Source organism: Heteronotia binoei, chromosome 9, assembly GCF_032191835.1.
Source record: "Heteronotia binoei isolate CCM8104 ecotype False Entrance Well chromosome 9, APGP_CSIRO_Hbin_v1, whole genome shotgun sequence".
Taxonomy (NCBI): Eukaryota; Metazoa; Chordata; class Lepidosauria; order Squamata; family Gekkonidae; genus Heteronotia; species Heteronotia binoei.
Window position 1 is genome coordinate 111055079 of NC_083231.1, and position 19302 is coordinate 111074380.

At 45.3% G+C, this 19302-nt stretch overlaps 1 protein-coding gene across 1 annotated transcript in view; it reads left to right on the forward strand.

Moving 5' to 3' along the window:
• SLC4A4 (solute carrier family 4 member 4) overlaps window positions 1-19302 on the forward strand; it is a 287851-nt gene that overhangs the window by 154384 nt on the left and 114165 nt on the right. The window contains exon 6 of the mRNA XM_060247411.1: window positions 14171-14247. Coding sequence (XP_060103394.1) covers window positions 14171-14247 — 77 coding nt within the window. The remainder of the gene's footprint in view (window positions 1-14170; window positions 14248-19302) is intronic.

Here is a 19302-nt window from a genome sequence, read left to right on the forward strand (position 1 = left end):
TAAGAGAGGTTTGGCTCAGTAGCTCTGCTACGTGATTGAGAGAGCCTGGCAAAGCATGCTATTCCTCCCCCCCTCCCCCCAAGAGAGGAGCCTCAGCCAATGGAGAAAACAGAGGTTTTGCTCTGTAGCTCTGCTGTGTGATTGAGCAAGCCTTGCAAAGCAAGTTGTGATGCAGAAGGAAGCAAGAGAGAAGGAGAAGGAAGCAGATGACAGCCAGTTGCTCGGAGGCTTGATAGGAGCCGTCTGGGGGGGGGGGGCTGATTTGGCCCCCAAACTGCATGTTTGACACCCCTGCTTTAAATGTTTGCCAGCTTAACATAACCATAATTCTCATAAGTCAGGAGGAAAATTTTTTTTTCCAAAGAAACTTACTCTTGCTCTGGAGTCAAAAGATTTACGTTAATCATATGGCCCAACATCATCAACGGCAGGAAGATACAGCATATTGACCTATTGTGGCCTAACCTGTACATCCCTCATGTGCAAATTTTATTGTTCCTATCTATTTATTTATTCTTTAAAAAAATTACACCCTGGCCTTTCTGCCCTCACAGAGACCACCAAGGCAGCCAATGAATCGAAAGACACCCAGTAAAATCACTTTTTAAAAACCATTAACCCCCCCACAACAATAAAACAATTAAAACCACCTGGGCTCTTCATGTACATGTAAATAAAGCAACGCGTCTAAGGGAAAGCCTGTCTGTTGACATCTTCTACCAGAAGACTTTTAAAATTTTGTTTGGGATTCCCTTAGGGATCCCTCCTTCCTGCCCGGTGTTTTTGATGGTTTGTTTTATTTTGTAATTATCTCCAAAATAACTGCCTCAAGTGATTATCATTTCAGCCCTCTGCTGAATTACTTAAGACTAAGTACGTTGCGCAGAGTGGTAAAACTGCAGTCTGAGCTCTCTGCTCACGACCTGAGTTTGATCCTGGTGGAAGCTGGGTTCAGGTAGCCGGCTCCGGGTTGACTCAGCCTTCCATCCTCCCAAGGTCAGTAAACTGAGTACCCAGCTTGCTTGTGGGGGGAGGGAGTGTAGATGACTGGGGAAGGCAATGGCAAACCACCCCGTAAAAAAAGTCTGCCATGAAAATGTCATGATGCGACGTCACCCCAGAGTTGGAAACGACTGGTGCCTGCACAGGGGACCACCATTATCTTTTAAGTAGTACATTGAAACAATTAGATTTGTTGTATTGTCATTTATAACTTCATATTGTTATTTTAGGCATATTAACTGGCATTGCCTGTTCACTTGGTCCCCCTGTAAGGATCAAGATCGCCAATTGCTGGGAGTGCTTGGCATTTGTTTTCTTCATTTATGCACTTCTTTTCTCCCCATTGGGGACCAAAGGGGCTTGCAAAATCCTCCTCTTCTTCATTTGATCCTCACAACAGCCTAATGAGGTAGGTAGGTTAGGCTGGGGACCTGTGGCTGGCTCAAGGTCATCCCAGTGTAAGGTTTTGATGGCTTGCAATTTGGATGTTTGTAAGCGTTATTGACCTAACGTTCATAAAAGGCTCCGAACATTCCAAAGCACTGTATGAAAAGGTGAAGTATTTTTCTTATCAGCGTGGCCAAATGCACATCTGTAGAACAGGCATAAGCAGTAGCTGTCCTTGGGTGCGTCTCTCTGTGTGTGCACTTGTATTACTGGGCATAAGTGCACCAGGTTTGTAGAACTCCACAAGCTGAATGTCTCCACATCTTGTGTGATAGACTACCAAACCGTTTAGTGTGCGCGCGTGTAAATAGTTTTTCTCTGAATTCCAAAACAAGCCTCATACAGAGGTTTTATCATGAGCTTATTTTATTACTTATACACTATCCACAGTTCTTTATAGATGGGCATTGGCCAGATCAGACGGGTCCCTGCCTCCCAAGGAGATTACGGTCTAAAATAAAGGAACCTATAATCACATAATATCAGAAATTTTTTAAAATGCCCTTGTGAAACACAGCATAGGATGGAACACAGCCCACATAGTTGACAGTTAGTAGACTATTTGCCCAGCATGATGCTTTATTCAAGGTTTTTTTTTGAGGGGGGAGGGGGGGCAAATCATTTCATGTGATACGTTCCATATATGTGTGTGTTAAGAAATACTGTTTGGTCGTGTGAATGGCGACAGTTCTGTAATGGCAGCTGTGCTGAGTAGGAAAGGATATCAGCCAATGACTGGCCACTAGTAGGTGTTTTGGGGGGCGATGCCATTAGGGTAATGGTGTTAAGTCACTCCGGGGAGAACAAAACCTGGAAGTGACATCATGCTACTCTAGGAATCACTGGAAGCTCTGTGATAAAACCATAGAATTTCTGCCAATTCCTAGAGCGGTGTTATGTCACTTCTGGGTTTTTGATATAAACAACCGCTGGTTATAGTGACCAAATTACTATGTAGTAATGGTGCACATATACAAATTAACAAGAAAGAAATACAGAATTCATTAATAATCTTCCAACAAGGAGTCCCGATGTGCAGGCGGTTGACTTAAAGGGTCCTGCTTCAATTACTCTTCCAGCATAGGGTGCTCCATAAAATCTTAAAGAGGACGTCCCCATTCAAAATACGCTTACAGCAACACTTCCAATGCGTTCCCCACTGCTTAATGTTTGTAATGACTTTATGGGAATATAAATTCTCCAAAAAACTTTAAACCGCCGGTACGCTCATAAGCTTGTGATTTGGTCACTATAACCAGTGGCTGTTTATATCATTGTTCCTGAAGTGGCTTCTCTCCCACCTTTTTCACTTCTGGGTTTTTGGCAGAAGTGTTATAATGCCATCACACCAACAAAGATAAAAAATGATAACTTTTTTCCTCTTGCCATCTGACAGTGGGAGTTGGGACTGGGAGTCTCCACCCAGCCATCCACAGACTTTATAAAGCATTTCCATTCCCTCTTTTTGCTTCAGTCCGCCAAGTTCTGTTGAGTTGTCCCTGAGGGTCAGCAGATGCTCAGGAACATCAAAATGGGCAAAGCAGAGGTGGTAGGAGAGATAATTGGTTGAAATCGCCGCTCATCCTTCCACAAATGGAAAACCGACTCCATTGATGGAATTCTGCGGTTGAGTGTACGCCCACGACTGTACATAACTCAAAAAAGGAAGGGAGATTTCCATTTTTAATCACAGGGCCTCCTGTCATTTTTGTTAAATGCTTACCCTGAAAACAACAAAACTTTTTTTTTAAAAAAATGGATTTCCCAGTTAATCAAGGAAACTTTTTTTTGGTAGAGTGAAAGGCGTTTCCGTTATCAATCTATAAATCTTTAGAGGAGAATCATTGGGACAAGTCAGTCTCTGAGATTGTCCATATTCAAAAAAGCGTGGAAAACGGAGAGATTGGGACTTGCTGTTGGCCGATTTTGGGAAGTGCAAGAACACACCTGTGAAATCCAAGAGTGGTCCTCTGCTCTTTGGACTGACAGTTGCACTGAAACATCAGTACTTCATAGAGAGGCTTTCTCTGCTGGTTTTTGAGAATCCCTCCCCTGGGGGACCATCTCTCTACTGCCGTCTTTGCTGGACTGTGCCTCCCATTGTAGGCCGCTTTGCATGTTTGGTACTTATGCATGCCTAACTTTTCCTGCCGATTTTCTCTTGTTGCTCTTGCACAAACCCCACTCATTTCAGCCAGGAGTAGGCAGGAGATGCTGCTGTTGGATGTGCCTCACACTGCAAACCTACTGGGATTGGGATTTCTGGATGATCACCTGGTAATTGGAACCTTACGTGGTATGCCAGCTCTCCCCAAGGTGACCCTTTTCTGTATGCGGAGGGAGCAGCCTGCAGTGTAAGAAATATTGCATTTGCTGAACATACAGAGAGATATACGAGTAGGGTATCAGTTGGCTCAGGCTTAGCTTCATGCTAGCGTTGTGTTTGCAGTGTTGCTAATGCCACAGTACTCCAGGAAATTAGATGCCCCACAAGATAGATTGAGTGACTTGGGTCATGTTCTTTATTAAAACTCTACATTTTTGCTCAAGAAGCATTTAGTACAGTTTAGTGAAGTTTGGACCCTTGGCTCCAGGAGAAGAGAATGTCATGTCTGAAGGCCGTCACTCGTGGCTCAAAGCTAGAATTACAAAACTCGTATGATTTCAGCTATCATTTCTCGCCTTCGACTATTTGATGTGAAACAATGACTTGGGGGGGAAAGCCATCATTTATTGATCATGATTATTTATTTAAAGTTGAAGACGTTAAAAAATACATCAGGAAGGGCAGCGGTAGACGATTAGGCACATTGTCGGACCAAACAATGGAACTGTATTCATTTAAGTACCATTCACATTCTTCTAATGGGCTGAATAATGCATTAACAGAGTTTAAGAATAATGAGAAGGAGAAACAAAGGGTGGTGGCAAAAGCAGAGGTTATTCTCTGAGTGATATTTAGCACGAGCAAGCAAAAACAGTAATTGTCTCAGTATTTTGATGTGCTATAAAATGAAGTTTGTTATTTCTGTTTTTATCCCACTTCTTCCCTGGCAATCGGGACTCGGTGTGGTTAACAACATAAATGCAAAGCATAAATAAAAATACAAATATCTTGTAAAGCAATTTAGCACCCTGACACTCTCGTGCATGACTCTCAGAGAAGTGGATAGTAGGACCAATAAGATTGACTGAATGGAATAATTCTGTGTTACAGGCCCTGCGGAACCTAGATAGGTGTCCTGCAGGGCATGAATTTCTTCAGACAGAACATTCCACCAGGTTGGAACCACGATAGAAAAAGCTAAAAACTCGGATAATATTCACATGCTTTTCCTTGGTTATTGTGAAACACTGGATTCGGGTCAATAGCACCTAAGAGACCAAAAAGACTTCTGGGATATGTGATTTCTAAAGTCAAAACTCCCTTCATCAGATACTTGTTAATCACTTGGAATTTCTGTATCCTTTGATTAGGGTCAAGGATCGCCAGTCTTCACTCTAGTCCCCAGAAATCCCCAACAAAAGAATTTTATTTGGTCTCTGATTGTCCTACCCAATTCTAATCAATGTGTGGCCACCATTTTTTGCTATGTGATATCCATGGTCAATACAAATCAAATGATAAACAGGACTGTAATTCTAGCAGGAGCTCCTTTGCTTTTTGGGCCGCACACCCCTGATGTAGCCAATCCTCCAAGAGTTTACAAAAAAGAGCCTTGTAAGCTCTTGGAGGATTGGCTGCATCAGGGAGGTGTGGCCCAATATGCAAAGGAGCTCCTGCTAGAATTCCACCCATGATGATAAATATTAATTTTTTTAAAAAACCCAAACCTTGATACTTTCAAATTCAGTTATGTTAATTTAATTGAGTTCTCCCCTCCTGCAGCCCACTGACAACCTGATGGTGGGGACAGAGAAAAAAAACACCAGGGAACTAGGGATCTGCGGTAGGAGAACTTTGTCCCAGCCATCTTCTGTGGCCAGAAGTTCCATATGCTAGTGGAAATTGACCTTTGGGTCTAACCCAAAGTATAAAATATTGTCCATCCATTGCATTTCTTAAAACAGGTAACGCGTTCATTGTTAGAGCATTACATTAATGCACATGGGTAGCATGCTAGATACATGAATTGAAAAGTTGGAAATCAAGTGATTTGAATTGGCCTTTTGGCATGGTCATTTCAATCCCGACCAGTGTTCCCTCTGAGCTGAGTTAGTGTGAGCTAGCTCACAGTTTCTTACCCTCTAGCTCACACATTTTTGTCTTAGTTCAGGAAAAAATGGCCCCAGAGCACACTAACTGATGCAGCAGCTCACAACTTGAATGCCAGCAGCTCACAAAGTAGATTTTTTTGCTCACAAGACTCCTCAGCTTAGAGGGGACGTTGAATTCCTGACTAATTGGTATTGCTTTAAATCAGTTCGCCTCCAACAGTGTCTTGGTTTGTGACTGAGCTTATGGTCTCCGTGACTGTGAAGCTCTTACTGCTAAGAGACACCAACTTTATTTCTCATCATACAAGAGGTCAGCTTTTGTAAGTAATGCACATTTCTGGCCATCAGGACTGCTGCCTGGAGCTTTTCTCTTCTTCCTGGAGAAACGAAGGCGTTCAGAAGTTGGTTATCACCGTATAGGGCTTTATTAATAATAATAATAATAATAATAATAAACTTTTATTTATATCCCGCCTTCCCCACCAAGGCAGGCTCAGGGCGGCTAACAAGACATGGTAAAACCATGATACAATAAAACAATATATAATATAATTAATAATTTAAACAGTAAAGCCAATAAAACAATATAACATTATAATATAATCAAATTGTGTATAAGATGGCTCAGTGTTATTGATGTTATCAGGGGTTCCGTCTTAAAAAGCTAGCTGGAAGAGGACAGTTTTGCAGGCCCTACGGAATTGGTTAAAATCCCGCAGGGCCCGCACCTCTTCCGGCAGTTGATTCCACCATTGCGGGGCCTTAAATAGAACTAGGCGCAATTTTCCTTTTATACAGTATAGTTGCGGTAAAAAAAATAAAAGGGTTGTATCCTATCATCTTTCCTACTTTTGCGCTTCTACCTGGCCCGTGTCCAAATGGGTCCCACAATACCAAGCGTGGCCATTTTGGGGGGGTCAGAGGGGCTTCCGTCCTCCCTCTTTCGCCAGTGGAAAAGCTGAAAGGATACAATTGGCAGTCTCCGGTTGCTGTCCTCCCCGCTGCTTTTCTTTTTCATTCTCTTGAGACTAGATCAGGAACAGCGTCCTCACTGAACTGAGGGTGAAACTGCCTGTTGGACTTTTCATATTCCTGTAAGAAAGCAACACAATTGGCCAAATTACAAACCTTGGAATAACTGCAATATTTTTTGAGTCCATTGGCACCTGAAGACCGACAAATGCACTTGGAAACTTGCAGCCAGAATTAAACTTTGTTGGTCTTCAAGGTGCCGCTAGATTCAGACTTTGTCCTCTTGCTCCAGACCGACAGGGTGACCCATCTGAATTGACAATATTTTTTGCCATTCAAAGGACTTCAATATTTTGCAGCCCTGGGCTTGGTCCCAGAGCTCAGTTCCCATATCTGCGCTGGTAAGAAAAATAGTTTTTTTTTTAATATTTAAAATTTCAGCGTTGCAACCCGCAAACAGAAAGAAATAGAAAATATAACAGCAACGGCAGCCGGGCTAGTTGTATGAGTGAATTGCTAAACAAAAGTTTGCAGACAAAGTCCTACAAACCTTGGCTGAATTTTGGCTGGTTGTTCTGGATTTCCTAGAATTAAACAGCAGTGAGAATCTGGTGGGTTTTTTTGGGTGGGGGGGCTCAGTTGGGGGGGCTCAGTTGACTTATGGTGACCCCCAGGGCTCTTTTTCTAGCAGGATCTCCTCTGCATATTAGGCCAAGCCCCCCTGAGGTAGCCAATCCTCCAAGAGCTTACAGGGCTCTTAGTACAGGGCCTGGTGAGAGCCAGTTTGGTGTAGTGGTTAAGTGCACTGGCTCTTATCTGGGAGAACCGGGTTTGATTCCCCACTCCTCCACTTGCACCTGCTGGAATGGCCTTGGGTCAGCCATAGCTCTGGCAGAAGTTGTCCTTAAAAGGGCAGCTGCTGTGAGAGTCCTCTCAGCCCCACCCACCTCACAGGGTGTCTGTTGTGGGGGAGGGAGATAAAGGAGATTGTGAGCCGCTCTGAGACTCTTGAGTGGAGGGCGGAATATAAATCCAATGTCTTCTTCTTCTTCTACTGTAAGCTCCAGGAGGATTGGCTACATCAGGGGGGCTTGGCCTAATGTGCAGAGGAGATCCCATACGGTTTTCAAGGCAAGAGATGATCAGAGGTGATTTGCCATTGCCTGCCTCTGCATAGTGACCCTGATATTCCTTGGAGGTCTGCAACCAGAATACTGACCGGGGCTGACCCTGGTCAGCTTCTGAGATATGGCAAAGTCAGGCTAGCCTGGGCCATCCAGGTCAGGTCAACCATAGGTTTGCACAGCACCATTTCCATGCATGCACGGCCACAGAAAATTGACAAAGCCGAATACCTGAATTTTCGCTAACTGATTTTTCGTTCTGTTGTGTGTTAAACTGGGCGTTTGAGTGCTCTTCTGTCTCGCTTTTGCAATTGCTTTGGGCTTTTCTCGTTTCTCTTAACTCTGCTGTCTTCCTCCTCCTTCCTGCGGCTGCTTCTGCCTTCTGCTTGCAACACTAAAGCCCGCAACCCACTAGAGAGTTCAGTGCCCTGCCTAGCAACCCGCACACTGGACGATGAAATTCGGGTGCAGCGAAGCCCCAGCGTGGGATGGCTAAGTAAGTTGGCGCTTGACTGGGTTCCCTTTCCAGGGGTGGTGGTGCTCATAAAGGTGGGTATGCAATGGGGGAGAGGACAAAAAGGTTATTCTGGTGATCATATGCCCAAATGTGGTCCATGGAGTCCCCTTATCCCAATATAAATGCCAGGTAATGCCTTATATTTGGACCAGTCCAAATGACACATGAACACATGAGGCTGCATTATACTGAATCAGACCGAAGGTCCATTGAGGTCAGTCTTGTCTACTCAGACCAGCAGTGGCTCTTTGGGGTCTCAGCTAGAGGTCTTTCACATCACCTGCTACCTGGTCCTTTCAGTTGGAGATATCAGGAATTGAACATGGGACCTTCTGCATGACAAATAGAGGCTCTTCCATGGAGCCATGACCTCTCCTTACAAGAGGTTGGTCCCTTATAGGTTGGTCCCTATAAAAGCTATTGTTGGCTTTTGTTTCTTGATTTTGCTTTGGACTAGTGTCTTCAACTTCTTTCTACTTTGAGAATTTCCATAGGTATTTCTTTCAGGGAAAACGATTTCCCTCTCTCTTACTGGGGGCACAGGGCTTTTTTTGTAGCAGGAACGCCTTTGCATATTAGGCCACACTCCCCTGATGTAGCCAATCCTCCAAGAGCTTACAGGGCTCTTAGTACAGGGCCTACTGTAAGCTCCGAGAGGATTGGCTACATCAGGGGTGGAATTCTAGCAGGAGCTCCTTTGCATATAAGGCCACCCACCCCTGCTGTAGCCCATCCTCCCAAGAGCTTACAGGGCTTTTCATACAGGGCCTACTGTAAGCTCCAGGAGGATTGGCTACATCAGGGGTGGAATTCTAGCAGGAGCTCCTTTGCATGTTAGGCCACACACCCCTGATGTAGCCAATCCTCCAAGAGCTTACAAGGCTCTTCTTACAGGGCCTACTGTAAGCTCCAGGAGGATTGGCTACACCAGGGGGTATGGTCTAATATGCAGAGGAGTTCCTGCTACAGAAAAAAACCCTGCTGGGGTGGGGGGAGGGACTTATTGCTTGGGGTTTGAACTGAGCCTGAGGGGGCATCGTGGACATTATGTGCTAATTGGAATTCTCTTTAAAATGCAAAAGAGGTGTTCTTGTGATTGACAAACAAGACAGAATCTGTGATTTGGCTGAGCTTTGTGTAAATATAGGATCATTGTTGTTTGCCTTTGCCATGTCAACAAAGCTGTGCCTTCTAGCTGACTTGTGTCCAGCTACCACCTCTTCTGGTTTCAGCCACTGACCTGAAATACTCTCACCTGAAGCCGCTCCAGGTCTAGATTCAGGTGTAGCTGTCGGCGTGGCCTATTTGATGTTGTATCCAAACCGATCCAGTGCAGGCTGCCAGTGTGACCCATTTGAACAATGAAACCAGTTCAATGCAGGTTGATCCCAGAAACTGGGATATGGGAACCTCTTTCCTTTGCATGAAAGGAACTGAATGAGACGTGTGTGGATTTTGTGATCTTCTGAAGATGGTGGTGAGGGTGAATGATCACAGGTGAAACATTACAGTTTCTTGATTATCATCACAATGGGCGTTTTCGCACTGACCTTAATCGGCAGCGACGCCCCTCTTCACCGCACAGGATCTGCGCGGATTTCGCACTAATTGCCGCGGAGCACCCGGAAGAGCCGGAAAGTCCCGCGGCTTTTGCGGCGCAAATGGAAACTGTTTTTTGGCGGTTTCCGTTTGCGCCGCAAAAGCCGCGGGACTTTCTGGCTCTTCCGGGTGCTCCGCGGCAATTAGTGCGAAATCCGCGCAGATCCTGCGCGGTGAAGAGGGGCGTCGCTACCGATTAAGGTCAGTGCGAAAACGCCCAATCTGTTGCATCACAGCTGAGTGGCGATTTGGACTAGAGTGTTCCATGTCCCAGGGGAATAGCCGCCCGCGTGCTCTGCCATAATTTCCTTCTTATTTTGCTTATGCATTCCTGGCATAAAGTGAACTAGAAATTTAGAAAATTAGCACCAGGTTCCTTGATTAGCCAAATCAGGAGGATTTTTATCCTCCACCTGTTAACCCAAAATCTGTATATTTTCTGTAGCTTAATCGACACAATCCCTGTATCATTTTTGGTCTGTAGGTTGAGTGAATTTTGACATCCTTATGTTGTGGGTATGAGCGTTTATCTGAGTCGGTGCTCACTGCCTTATTATGGGGGGAACAGTTTGAGAGCAAAACCAAGTAAGAGCCACAGTTTGAAATTATTAGTAAACAATGAAAAACTGCGTAGCACAATAATAGTATGTCAATAAGGAACAATTATGACAACAATTTCTGTATCCAACCTCTGGTATATTATAACAAAGAAAATAAATGGGGCTGACAAATAGGCATTGTCCATAAGATATGAACAATATCAGAAGAAGATGATGATATTGGATTTATATCCCGCCCTCCACTCCGAAGAGTCTCAGAGCGGCTCACAATCTCCTTTACCTTCCTCCCCCACAACAGACACCCTGTGAGGTGGGTGGGGCTGGAGAGGGCTCTCACAGCAGCTGCCCTTTCAAGGACAACCTCTGCCAGGGCTATGGCTGACCCAAGGCCATTTCAGCAGGTGCAAGTGGAGGAGTGGGGAATCAAACCCGGTTCTCCCAGATAAGAGTCTGCACACTTAACCACTGCACCAAACTGGCTCTCCGCCAATATCAGTGCGGAGTCCTAGCGCTATTCCAAAATTGTCCTGGAGTGGATCACAAATTTGAAGAATAATAAAGGAAAGGACACTGCAGACAAATTGAGCAGCTCAGAACTGGTTTCGGTGAAGAGACCTTCTTCAACTTTTAGGCGCCACCTGTAGCCATTACAGTCAGAGCTTTTTCTGTAGAAAAAAAAATCCCGCAGGAACTCATTTGCATATTAGCCCACACCCACTGATGTCACCATTGCTTTGCACAGGGCTTTTTTTTGTAGAAAAAGCCTAGCAGGAACTCATTTGCATATTAGGACACACTCCCTGACACCAAGCCAGCCGGAACTCTGTTCCTGCTCAAAAAAAGCCCTGATTACAGTCATGAATATGTGTTTGCTATGGAAGCTCCAGTCTATATTCATTCTGTAGACATAGTGCAAACTCTTTGTAGCTGGAATTGCTTCTCTCTCAGTTTGAGAACAGAGAGACAGGTGCCTTCTCCCCCCGATGAAGCTGTGTACAGAAGGTTTAGGGATCTTCAAGTAAAACATAATTTCTTTTCCCACTGCACTGTTGATCTTTTGTTTTCTTCTCCTCCTCGATTCTGCATTCCTCACTTAAGTTGGTGAACTGTAAGAGAGCAATCACTAAAGTGAGGTGGAAAGCAAACCAGGCTCTTAGCTTAAGAATCTGCTGCCCTTGGAGATAAGAACATAAGAGAAGCCATGTTGGATCAGGCCAGCGGCCCATCCAGATGTTGATGACCTTAGACCAGATGTGCTCCAGCCCAAGTCAAGTACTTTCCATGGGAAGAATTAAGCATTTCTGCTTTAAAAATAAATGAGACTTAATCGGGACTCACTTTGGATTGCATTTGGTATATTTGGAAATGTACCATTCAAGCAGCTAGGTGTTGGTCCAAGTCGTAATGCATCACACCGGTAAAGAAGTGCATAGACTTGTGAACAGCATGGTATAGTAATTAAGAGTGGTGGACAGTAATCTGAAGAACCAGAATTGATCCCCCCACTCCTTGACATGAAGCCTGCTGGGCCAGTCACAGTACTCTCAGAAATCTCTCAGCCCCACCTACTTCCCAAAGGGACTGTTATGGAGCTATGAAGGGAAGGCAATTGTGAGCTGCTTTGAGACTCTAGAGAAGAGCAGGGTATAAAATCTACTCCTTTTCTTAAGGTACGAGTGTTCCTGTGTGGCTAGCCAACCCACATTGTTATATTGGTATAGGAACCAGGGCTTTTTTTGTAGCAGGAACTCCTTTGCATATTAGGCCACACACGCCTGATGTAGCCAATCCTCCTGGAGCTCTCAGTAGGCCCTGTACGAAGAGCCCTGTAAGGAATTCTAGCAGGACCTCCTTTGCATATTAGGCCACACACGCCTGATGTAGCCAATCCTCCTGGAGCTTACAGTAGGCCCTGTACAAAGAGCCCTGTAAGCTCCAGGAGGATTGGCTACATCATGGGTGTGTGGCCTAATATGCAAAGGAGTTCCTGCTACAAAAAAAGCCCTGATAGGAACTGTGTGCAAAGAGCTTAGGCAAAGTGGAAAGGGATGTACAGTAAGGGAAAGATCGCTTGGTTCACCATGTAGCCGGCTGTGTCATGGTGCAGTTCCACATCTCTGAAGTATTATAGCACTTGGATCCAATGGGATTTCCAGCCAGTACAGCAACACAAGGCATCTTGTAATGCTTGCCTCCATTGGCGGCAAAGGAAGCTACTCTTGATCCCATGCGTAGGAAGATTGGTCCATGGAGCCAAAAGATCAAATACCACTCTTGTCAAGCTTTGGTCTTGACAAGGTGGCCGATGACTCTCGGAATAGGCTGGCGGTCCTCAGAACAGGCTGGAAGATTCCATTAAAAAAAAAGACAAGATGATTTCTTGAAAACACCGATCAGCCAAATTGCTGCCATAGCCTCTGATGTTAAGTAGGACTGCTCTTGATTTGGCTTGTCTTGAAAGAAGCATTACCTAGATGTCGCCCACTGCATTTCCAGGGGCAGGAAATTAAACTGACTGTGTGTCTTAAGACACTTTTCAAATTTGATTTTAGCAAACAGTTTCTTGGCATCGGTCTTGGCAAACTAATCCCCATTTTTTAAAAGGGATGTAGTTACCTGTCAGTTGTTTCCGTCTGCGTAGTGTCACTTAGAGTGCCCCTGAACTTTAGGATAACAACCCAGGTCTGTAGTAGTAGTGCTTATGAATTACAGTATGTGGCTTGAATTTTGCAGATTTTTTTCTACTGAAAAGGATTTCTGTCAGCAGAGCACAATTCCATGCCTGTTTCTTCTGACCCCGATGTCTCCTCTCCACAAAATGCTACTCTTGGGGGATGGGAAACAGCTATCGGGTGGGGAACAGTGTCTCTCCAGATGTTTTTTGCCCACAATTCCCATCGGCCCCAGCCAGCATGGCCAATGGCTGGGGCTGATGGGAGTTGTAGGCAAAAAAAATCTGGAGATCCACTGTTCCCCACCACCCCTGATAGTGGGAAGCAGGTCTACAGTGAGAAGGGGAATCAGCAAAAGTCATCCCCTTCCTTCAACGGAAATCCTTTGCGGAATCCAACCCTGCATCTTCTTCCGAGATGGAACTCAGGCTGCAATCCAAAGCAGGGAATATGTGGTTGAACTCAAGTTTATTTCTGAGGATTTAGGATTGCGCAGCGCACAGTTGCCAGCTTCTTAAGCCACTTTAGATGAATTTTGTCCTTTCCAATCTCCTGTCTTATTTGTTATTTGGGAGGCAATCCTCGAGAACCTTTTATTTCCACCACCATCTTGGAGACAGCTTTTGACATATAGGTGCAAAAACTGCAGCGTGACAGCTATAGTCTCTTTTGCTACCTGGTGCAATGGATAGGGAATCATTTAGGTGGTGCCTTTCTGGGCATCATTCACTTGCTCTCCATAAATTATGACTGATTCAGGCTCTTTCCTAGCCAGGGCAGTGCCTGTTGTGTTGTCTTTTTGCTGGCCAAAAAAAGAAGTACGGTTGACCACAGTCCGTAGTGGGTGATGGAGAGATACTAGAGGGTGTCCTCAAAATGCACTTTCCAGGCTGCCAGCATTGGCATTTCCCTGCAGGTAGTGATAGTTTAATATCTTATTTTAGATTTTCAAATACCCTCTGCGTAATCCCAGAAATGGCCCAGTAACTCCATAGGCTGAGTCTCTTTGTCCCTTCTCTGCGAAAGGTGCTTTAACTGCTCTCGATCTCATCCTTCCAGGCAGCCCGGCCATGACGCATAGAAACCTGACTTCTTCCAGCTTGAACGACATCTCCGACAAGCCCGACAAAGAGCAGGTAAGCCCAGGAAGGATCTCTCGCCGTCGTTCATTGGCACCGAGGTGCTGAAGAGAGCCTGGTGTTTGAGCAGGAGATGAAAGTTTGAGGATTGGGGGGGGGGGGATTGAATGAGGCGAGATGGCCGCTTGCCAAATTGGAGCACTGGCCATTTCTGCAACTTTTGTGTGGCTGCCAGCAATGAGACGGCGGTTCCTGGTTTGGTGGTTTAGTTCTTTGTCTGAGAGATGTGTCAGCTACAGATTTATAATTCCTTCACCGTCCAGTCATTGGGCACAAAATGAGTCAGCCCATTTTTTTCCCTCCTCTTAGAAAAAAAAAAAACATCAGCCAAGATTTCCTTTTATATTTCACAAAAATGCAAAGCGTGTCTTCAAGTCGTAACCCCAGGATTATGGGACTTTCAAGGCAAGAGGTGAGCAGAGGTGGTTGGCCATTGCCTTCCTCTGCACAGGAGACCTAGTCTTCCTTGCTGGTCTCTCATCCAAGTACTGTCCCTGCTACGCTTCCAAGATCTGATGAGATCAGGTTAGCCTGGGCCATTGAGGTCAGGGCATCCAACAGACTGCATGTCTTTATGCGCCATCACTTACGAAGACCCCAGCAAGGGGCTTTCAAGGCAAGCGAGAAGCAGACATGGTTGGCCATTGTCCTTATCTGCAGAGTCTTCCTTAGTATTCTCCCATTCAGTGCCTCTTTCACATAAGGGGATAGAATCCATTCTCAGCTGCAGGTCTACTCAGCTGTACATGTATCCCTCTGTGTAAAATGTCAAGTTGCAACCAATTTAGGGCAATCCCATCAGGGTGTTCTGAGCAAGTGAGAAGCAGAGCTGGTTTGCTGTTGCCTTCCTCTGCAGAGTTGTCTTTGGAGGTCTCCCATGCAAGTACTGACCCTGCTAAGCTCCCAAGATCTGATGAGCTCAGACTAGCCTAGGCTATTGAGGTCAGGGTGCTGGACAGACTGCATTTATGTGTGTGCCTTCAAATTGCATCTGATTTGTTGCAACCCCAGCAAGCAGGTTTCAAGGCAAGTGAGAACTAGAGGGGTTTGCTGTTGCCTTCCCACCTCCCTCTCTATCTCTATCATCCATCCATCTGTCTGTCTGTCTTTCACGGGGGTGGCCAAACTTGCTTAATGTAAGAGCCACACTGAATAAATGTGAGATGTTCGAGAGCCATGAGACATGAATGTCAGATGTTGGAGGGAGAAAGGAAGGAAGGGAGGGAGGGAAGAAGGGAGGGAGGGAAGAAGGAAGGAAGAATGGGAGGGAGGGAGGAAGGGAAGAAGGAAGGGTAGGAGGGAGGGAGGGAAGGAGGAAGGGAAGAAGGAAGAGAGGAAGGGAGGGAGGGAAGAAGGAAGGGAGGAAGGGAAGAAGGAAGGGATGGAGGGAAGAAAGGAAGAAGGAAGGGAAGAAGGAAGAGAGGAAGGAAGGGAAGGAAGAAGGAAGGAAGGAAGAATGGGAGGGAGGGATGAAGGGAAGAAGGAAGGAAGGGCGGAAGGGAAGAGGGAAGGGTAGGAGGGAGGGAGGACGGAATGGAAGAAGGAAGGGTTGGAGGGAGGGAGGGAGGGAAGAAGGAAGGGAAGAAAGGGAGGAAGGGAAGAAGGGAGGGAGGGAGGAAGGAAAATAGATGGGGAGGGAGGCGGAAGAGAGAGGTGGAAAGAAGGCAACTTCAACTTTAAATGCATTCTCCAACTGGCTTGGCTTGGAGAAGTGATTAAAAGAGAGAGATGTCTTCTCCAAGCCAGCCGATGGGGTTGTGGGGGCTTCACGAGCCACACAATATGTGTGAAAGAGCCACGTGTTGCTCCTGAGCTACAGTTTGGCCACCCCTGGTCTATCATTTCAATTTTTATACCATCCTTCCCTGAAATCGGAGGGCTCAGGGCAGTTAACAATAACGACAGGTACAATATAAAACCAGCTTTTAACAAGCAAGTCAAAATTAAAAAGCATCAGATGGTGCCAAGTAAATACAGCCTGCATTACTGTCCCATGAATGGGAGAAAGCAAAGTCGGGGTGGGGGGAAGGGAGTGCTAGATAAAGTGGTATCCGTTGCTGTCCTCACCCAAAAGCCTGGCAGAACACCTCTGCCTTATCTGCCCTGCAGAACTGCATAAGTTCCCTCGGGGCTCAGATGTTCTAGCAGAGAGTTCCACCAGGTGGGACCCAGGGCTGAAAAACCCCTGGCTCTGGTTGAGGAGAGCCGGATATCTTTAGGGCTAGGGATCCCCAGTATATTATGTCCAGCAGAGATTGGGCTATGCCATGTCACCTTCCCTCCCGTGTCCCTTTTAAATAACTTTAAAAATACTTCCTGTTTTAAAACAAGGAGCCGAAATGAAGCTTAAAGAAAGATGAACAGGATTGATGCAGCGATGACAGAGGCTGAATTGGCTGACTTTCAGATTGTCATTTGTCCTTGGAATCTTTCCAGTGTCAGGAAAGAAGGGTGTTCGTGGCAACATTTATGGGATGGGGGAAGCTAGAAAAGAGATGACTAAGGAGGGATATATGCATAGGGTAGAAAGAGTGGACAAAGAGGAATTTTTTCTCCCTCTTCCAAAATACTAGAACTCAAGGGCATCCTGTCAATGGGCAGTAAATTCAGTGTGGACAAAAGGAAATACTTCTTTACAGGGCCAGTTTGGTGTAGTGGTTAAGTGTGTGGACTCTTATCTGGGAGAACCGGGTTTGATTTCCCACTCCTCCACTTGCAGCTGCTGGAATGGCCTTGGGTCAGCCATAACTCTTGCAGAGCTGTCCTTGAAAGGGCAGCTTTTGGGAGAGCTCTCTCAGCCCCACCCACCTCACAGGCAACGTTCCCTCTAAGCTGCAGAGTCTTGCAAGCAAAAATTCTGCTTTGTGAGCTACCGGCATTAAAGTTGTGAGCTACTGGCATCAAAGTTGTGAACTACTGGCATCAAAGTTGTGAGTTACTGCATCAATTTGTGCGCTCTGGAGTCATCCTTCCTGTGCTAAGACAAAAATGTGTGAGCTGGAGGCTAAAAATCGGTGAGCTAGCTTACACTAACTCAGCTTAGAGAGGGAACACTGCTCAAAGGATGTCTGTTGTGGGGTAGGAAGGTAAAGGAGATTGTGAGCCACTCTGAGTGAAGGTTGGGATATAAATCCAGAATCATCATCATCTTCTACAAAGGGAGTGATTAAGATGTGGAATTCGATGCCAGAGGAGGTAGTGGCCACAGCAATAAACAGCTTTAAAAGGGGATTAGATAGATTCATGGAGGGTAGGCCTATCAGTGGCTACTAGCCATAGTGGCTGAGAGGATCCTCCACAATCAGAGGCACTAAATCTCTGAATCCCAGGCAACACTAGGGGAAGGCCTCAGCCTCTATGCCCTGTTGTTGGCCCTCCAGAGGAACTGGTTGGCCACTGTGGGAGACAGGATGTTGGACTAGATGCACCACCGGTCTGATCCAGCAGGGCTCTTCTGATGTTCTTATGAGGGGAAGGCCTTGGCCTCTCTGTCTTGTTATTGGACCTCCAGAGGAACTGGTTGGCCACTGTGTGAGAAGGATGCTGGACTAGAGGGACTATTGGTCTGATCCAGCAAGGATCAGAGGGTAGGAGTACTTACAAGTTCCTTTGGGAGCTATCAGTTTTGCTTGTTTGGGGGGCACTAAATCTCCCAATCACATACGTTGCCAAAGTTTCAGTGAGATAATTCATGTCTAAACAGAAGTTAGTATAACTGGAAGAAGGCAGACTCACCTTGCGCCGATGACTGTAGAATTGGTTTCTGTACAGAACTGACCAAAGACAACTCTTTGTTTGGATGAGCAAGGTGGCAAATTTGAGGGTCATTCAGAGAAGAAAACCAGCTGCATTATCAGCAGGTCACATGAGCACGTGAAGCTGCCTGTCAGGCTATTGGTCTTTCAAAGTTGGTATTGTCCACTCTGACTGGCAGCAGCTTTCCAGGATCTCAGGAAAAGGACTTTCCATCATCTTCTATGGTCTTAGCCTTTTATTTATTTATTTATTTATTTATTTATTTATTTATTTATTTATTTATTTATTTATTTATTTATTTATTTATTTATTTATTTATTTATTTATATTTTGACTTATATCCCGCCCTTCCCACCGAAGTGGCTCAGGGCAGCTCACAACACATAAACTTACATAAGTTTATCTTAAAAACATTTACATAGTAAGGATTAAAACAATAAATTAATAAAACATAAGACATAAAAACCAGCGATCTGTTAAATGCATTCTAATTCCATCCAGAAATTCTCAGTGTCAGTTAGTTGTTGTAGGCCAGCCGGAAGAGGACTGTTTTACAGGCCCTGCGGAACTGCCCTTTGTATTGGAGATGCTGGGGATTGAACTTGGGACCTTCTGATTCCAAAGCAGGTTCTGTTCCTTTGAGCCATTGCTCCTTCCTGAGGGATCTTTGTACACTTGTAGTATTAAACCAGTAGCGATCCATGTAGGCTGTTTTCTTACTTCCTCAGATACATGAAGTCCAATCTTTCAGTCTGTTATATTTTTATTACATAGTTCCTCCAAAAAAACTCACATCAGCAGGCTCTCCTTCCTCATTTCTTTCACACAACAATCCTCTGAGGTAGGTTAGGTTGAGAGAGAGTGACTAGGCCAAGGTCACCCAGTAAGGTTTGTGGTTTTGAGCTTTGGTTTTCACTACTTTGTATACTGTCTCTTCTCCAGTGTCAACCCTGTGAGGTGATTCAGAATGAAAGAGTGGCCCAAGGTCATGCAGTGCTTGAGGAAATGGGAATTTGAACCCAGTTCTCTCTCGTCTGACACTCTTACCAGTGCACTGGCTGATCACGTGAAACTTATGATACATTGTTCCTTTCTTATCAAGCTGAACAAGTTCTTAAAAGTCACAGGATGTTATTCCAAAGTTCTTGTTCTTGGGGAGGCGAAATGTTACACACAACTGCACATAACCCATACATATAAGACACAAATCAACAGGACGTTTGAACAGACAGCTCAACAACCCTTCATGTTTTGCCTTATACCCAAAAGGGCTTGCGATAGATACGCCTGAGAAAT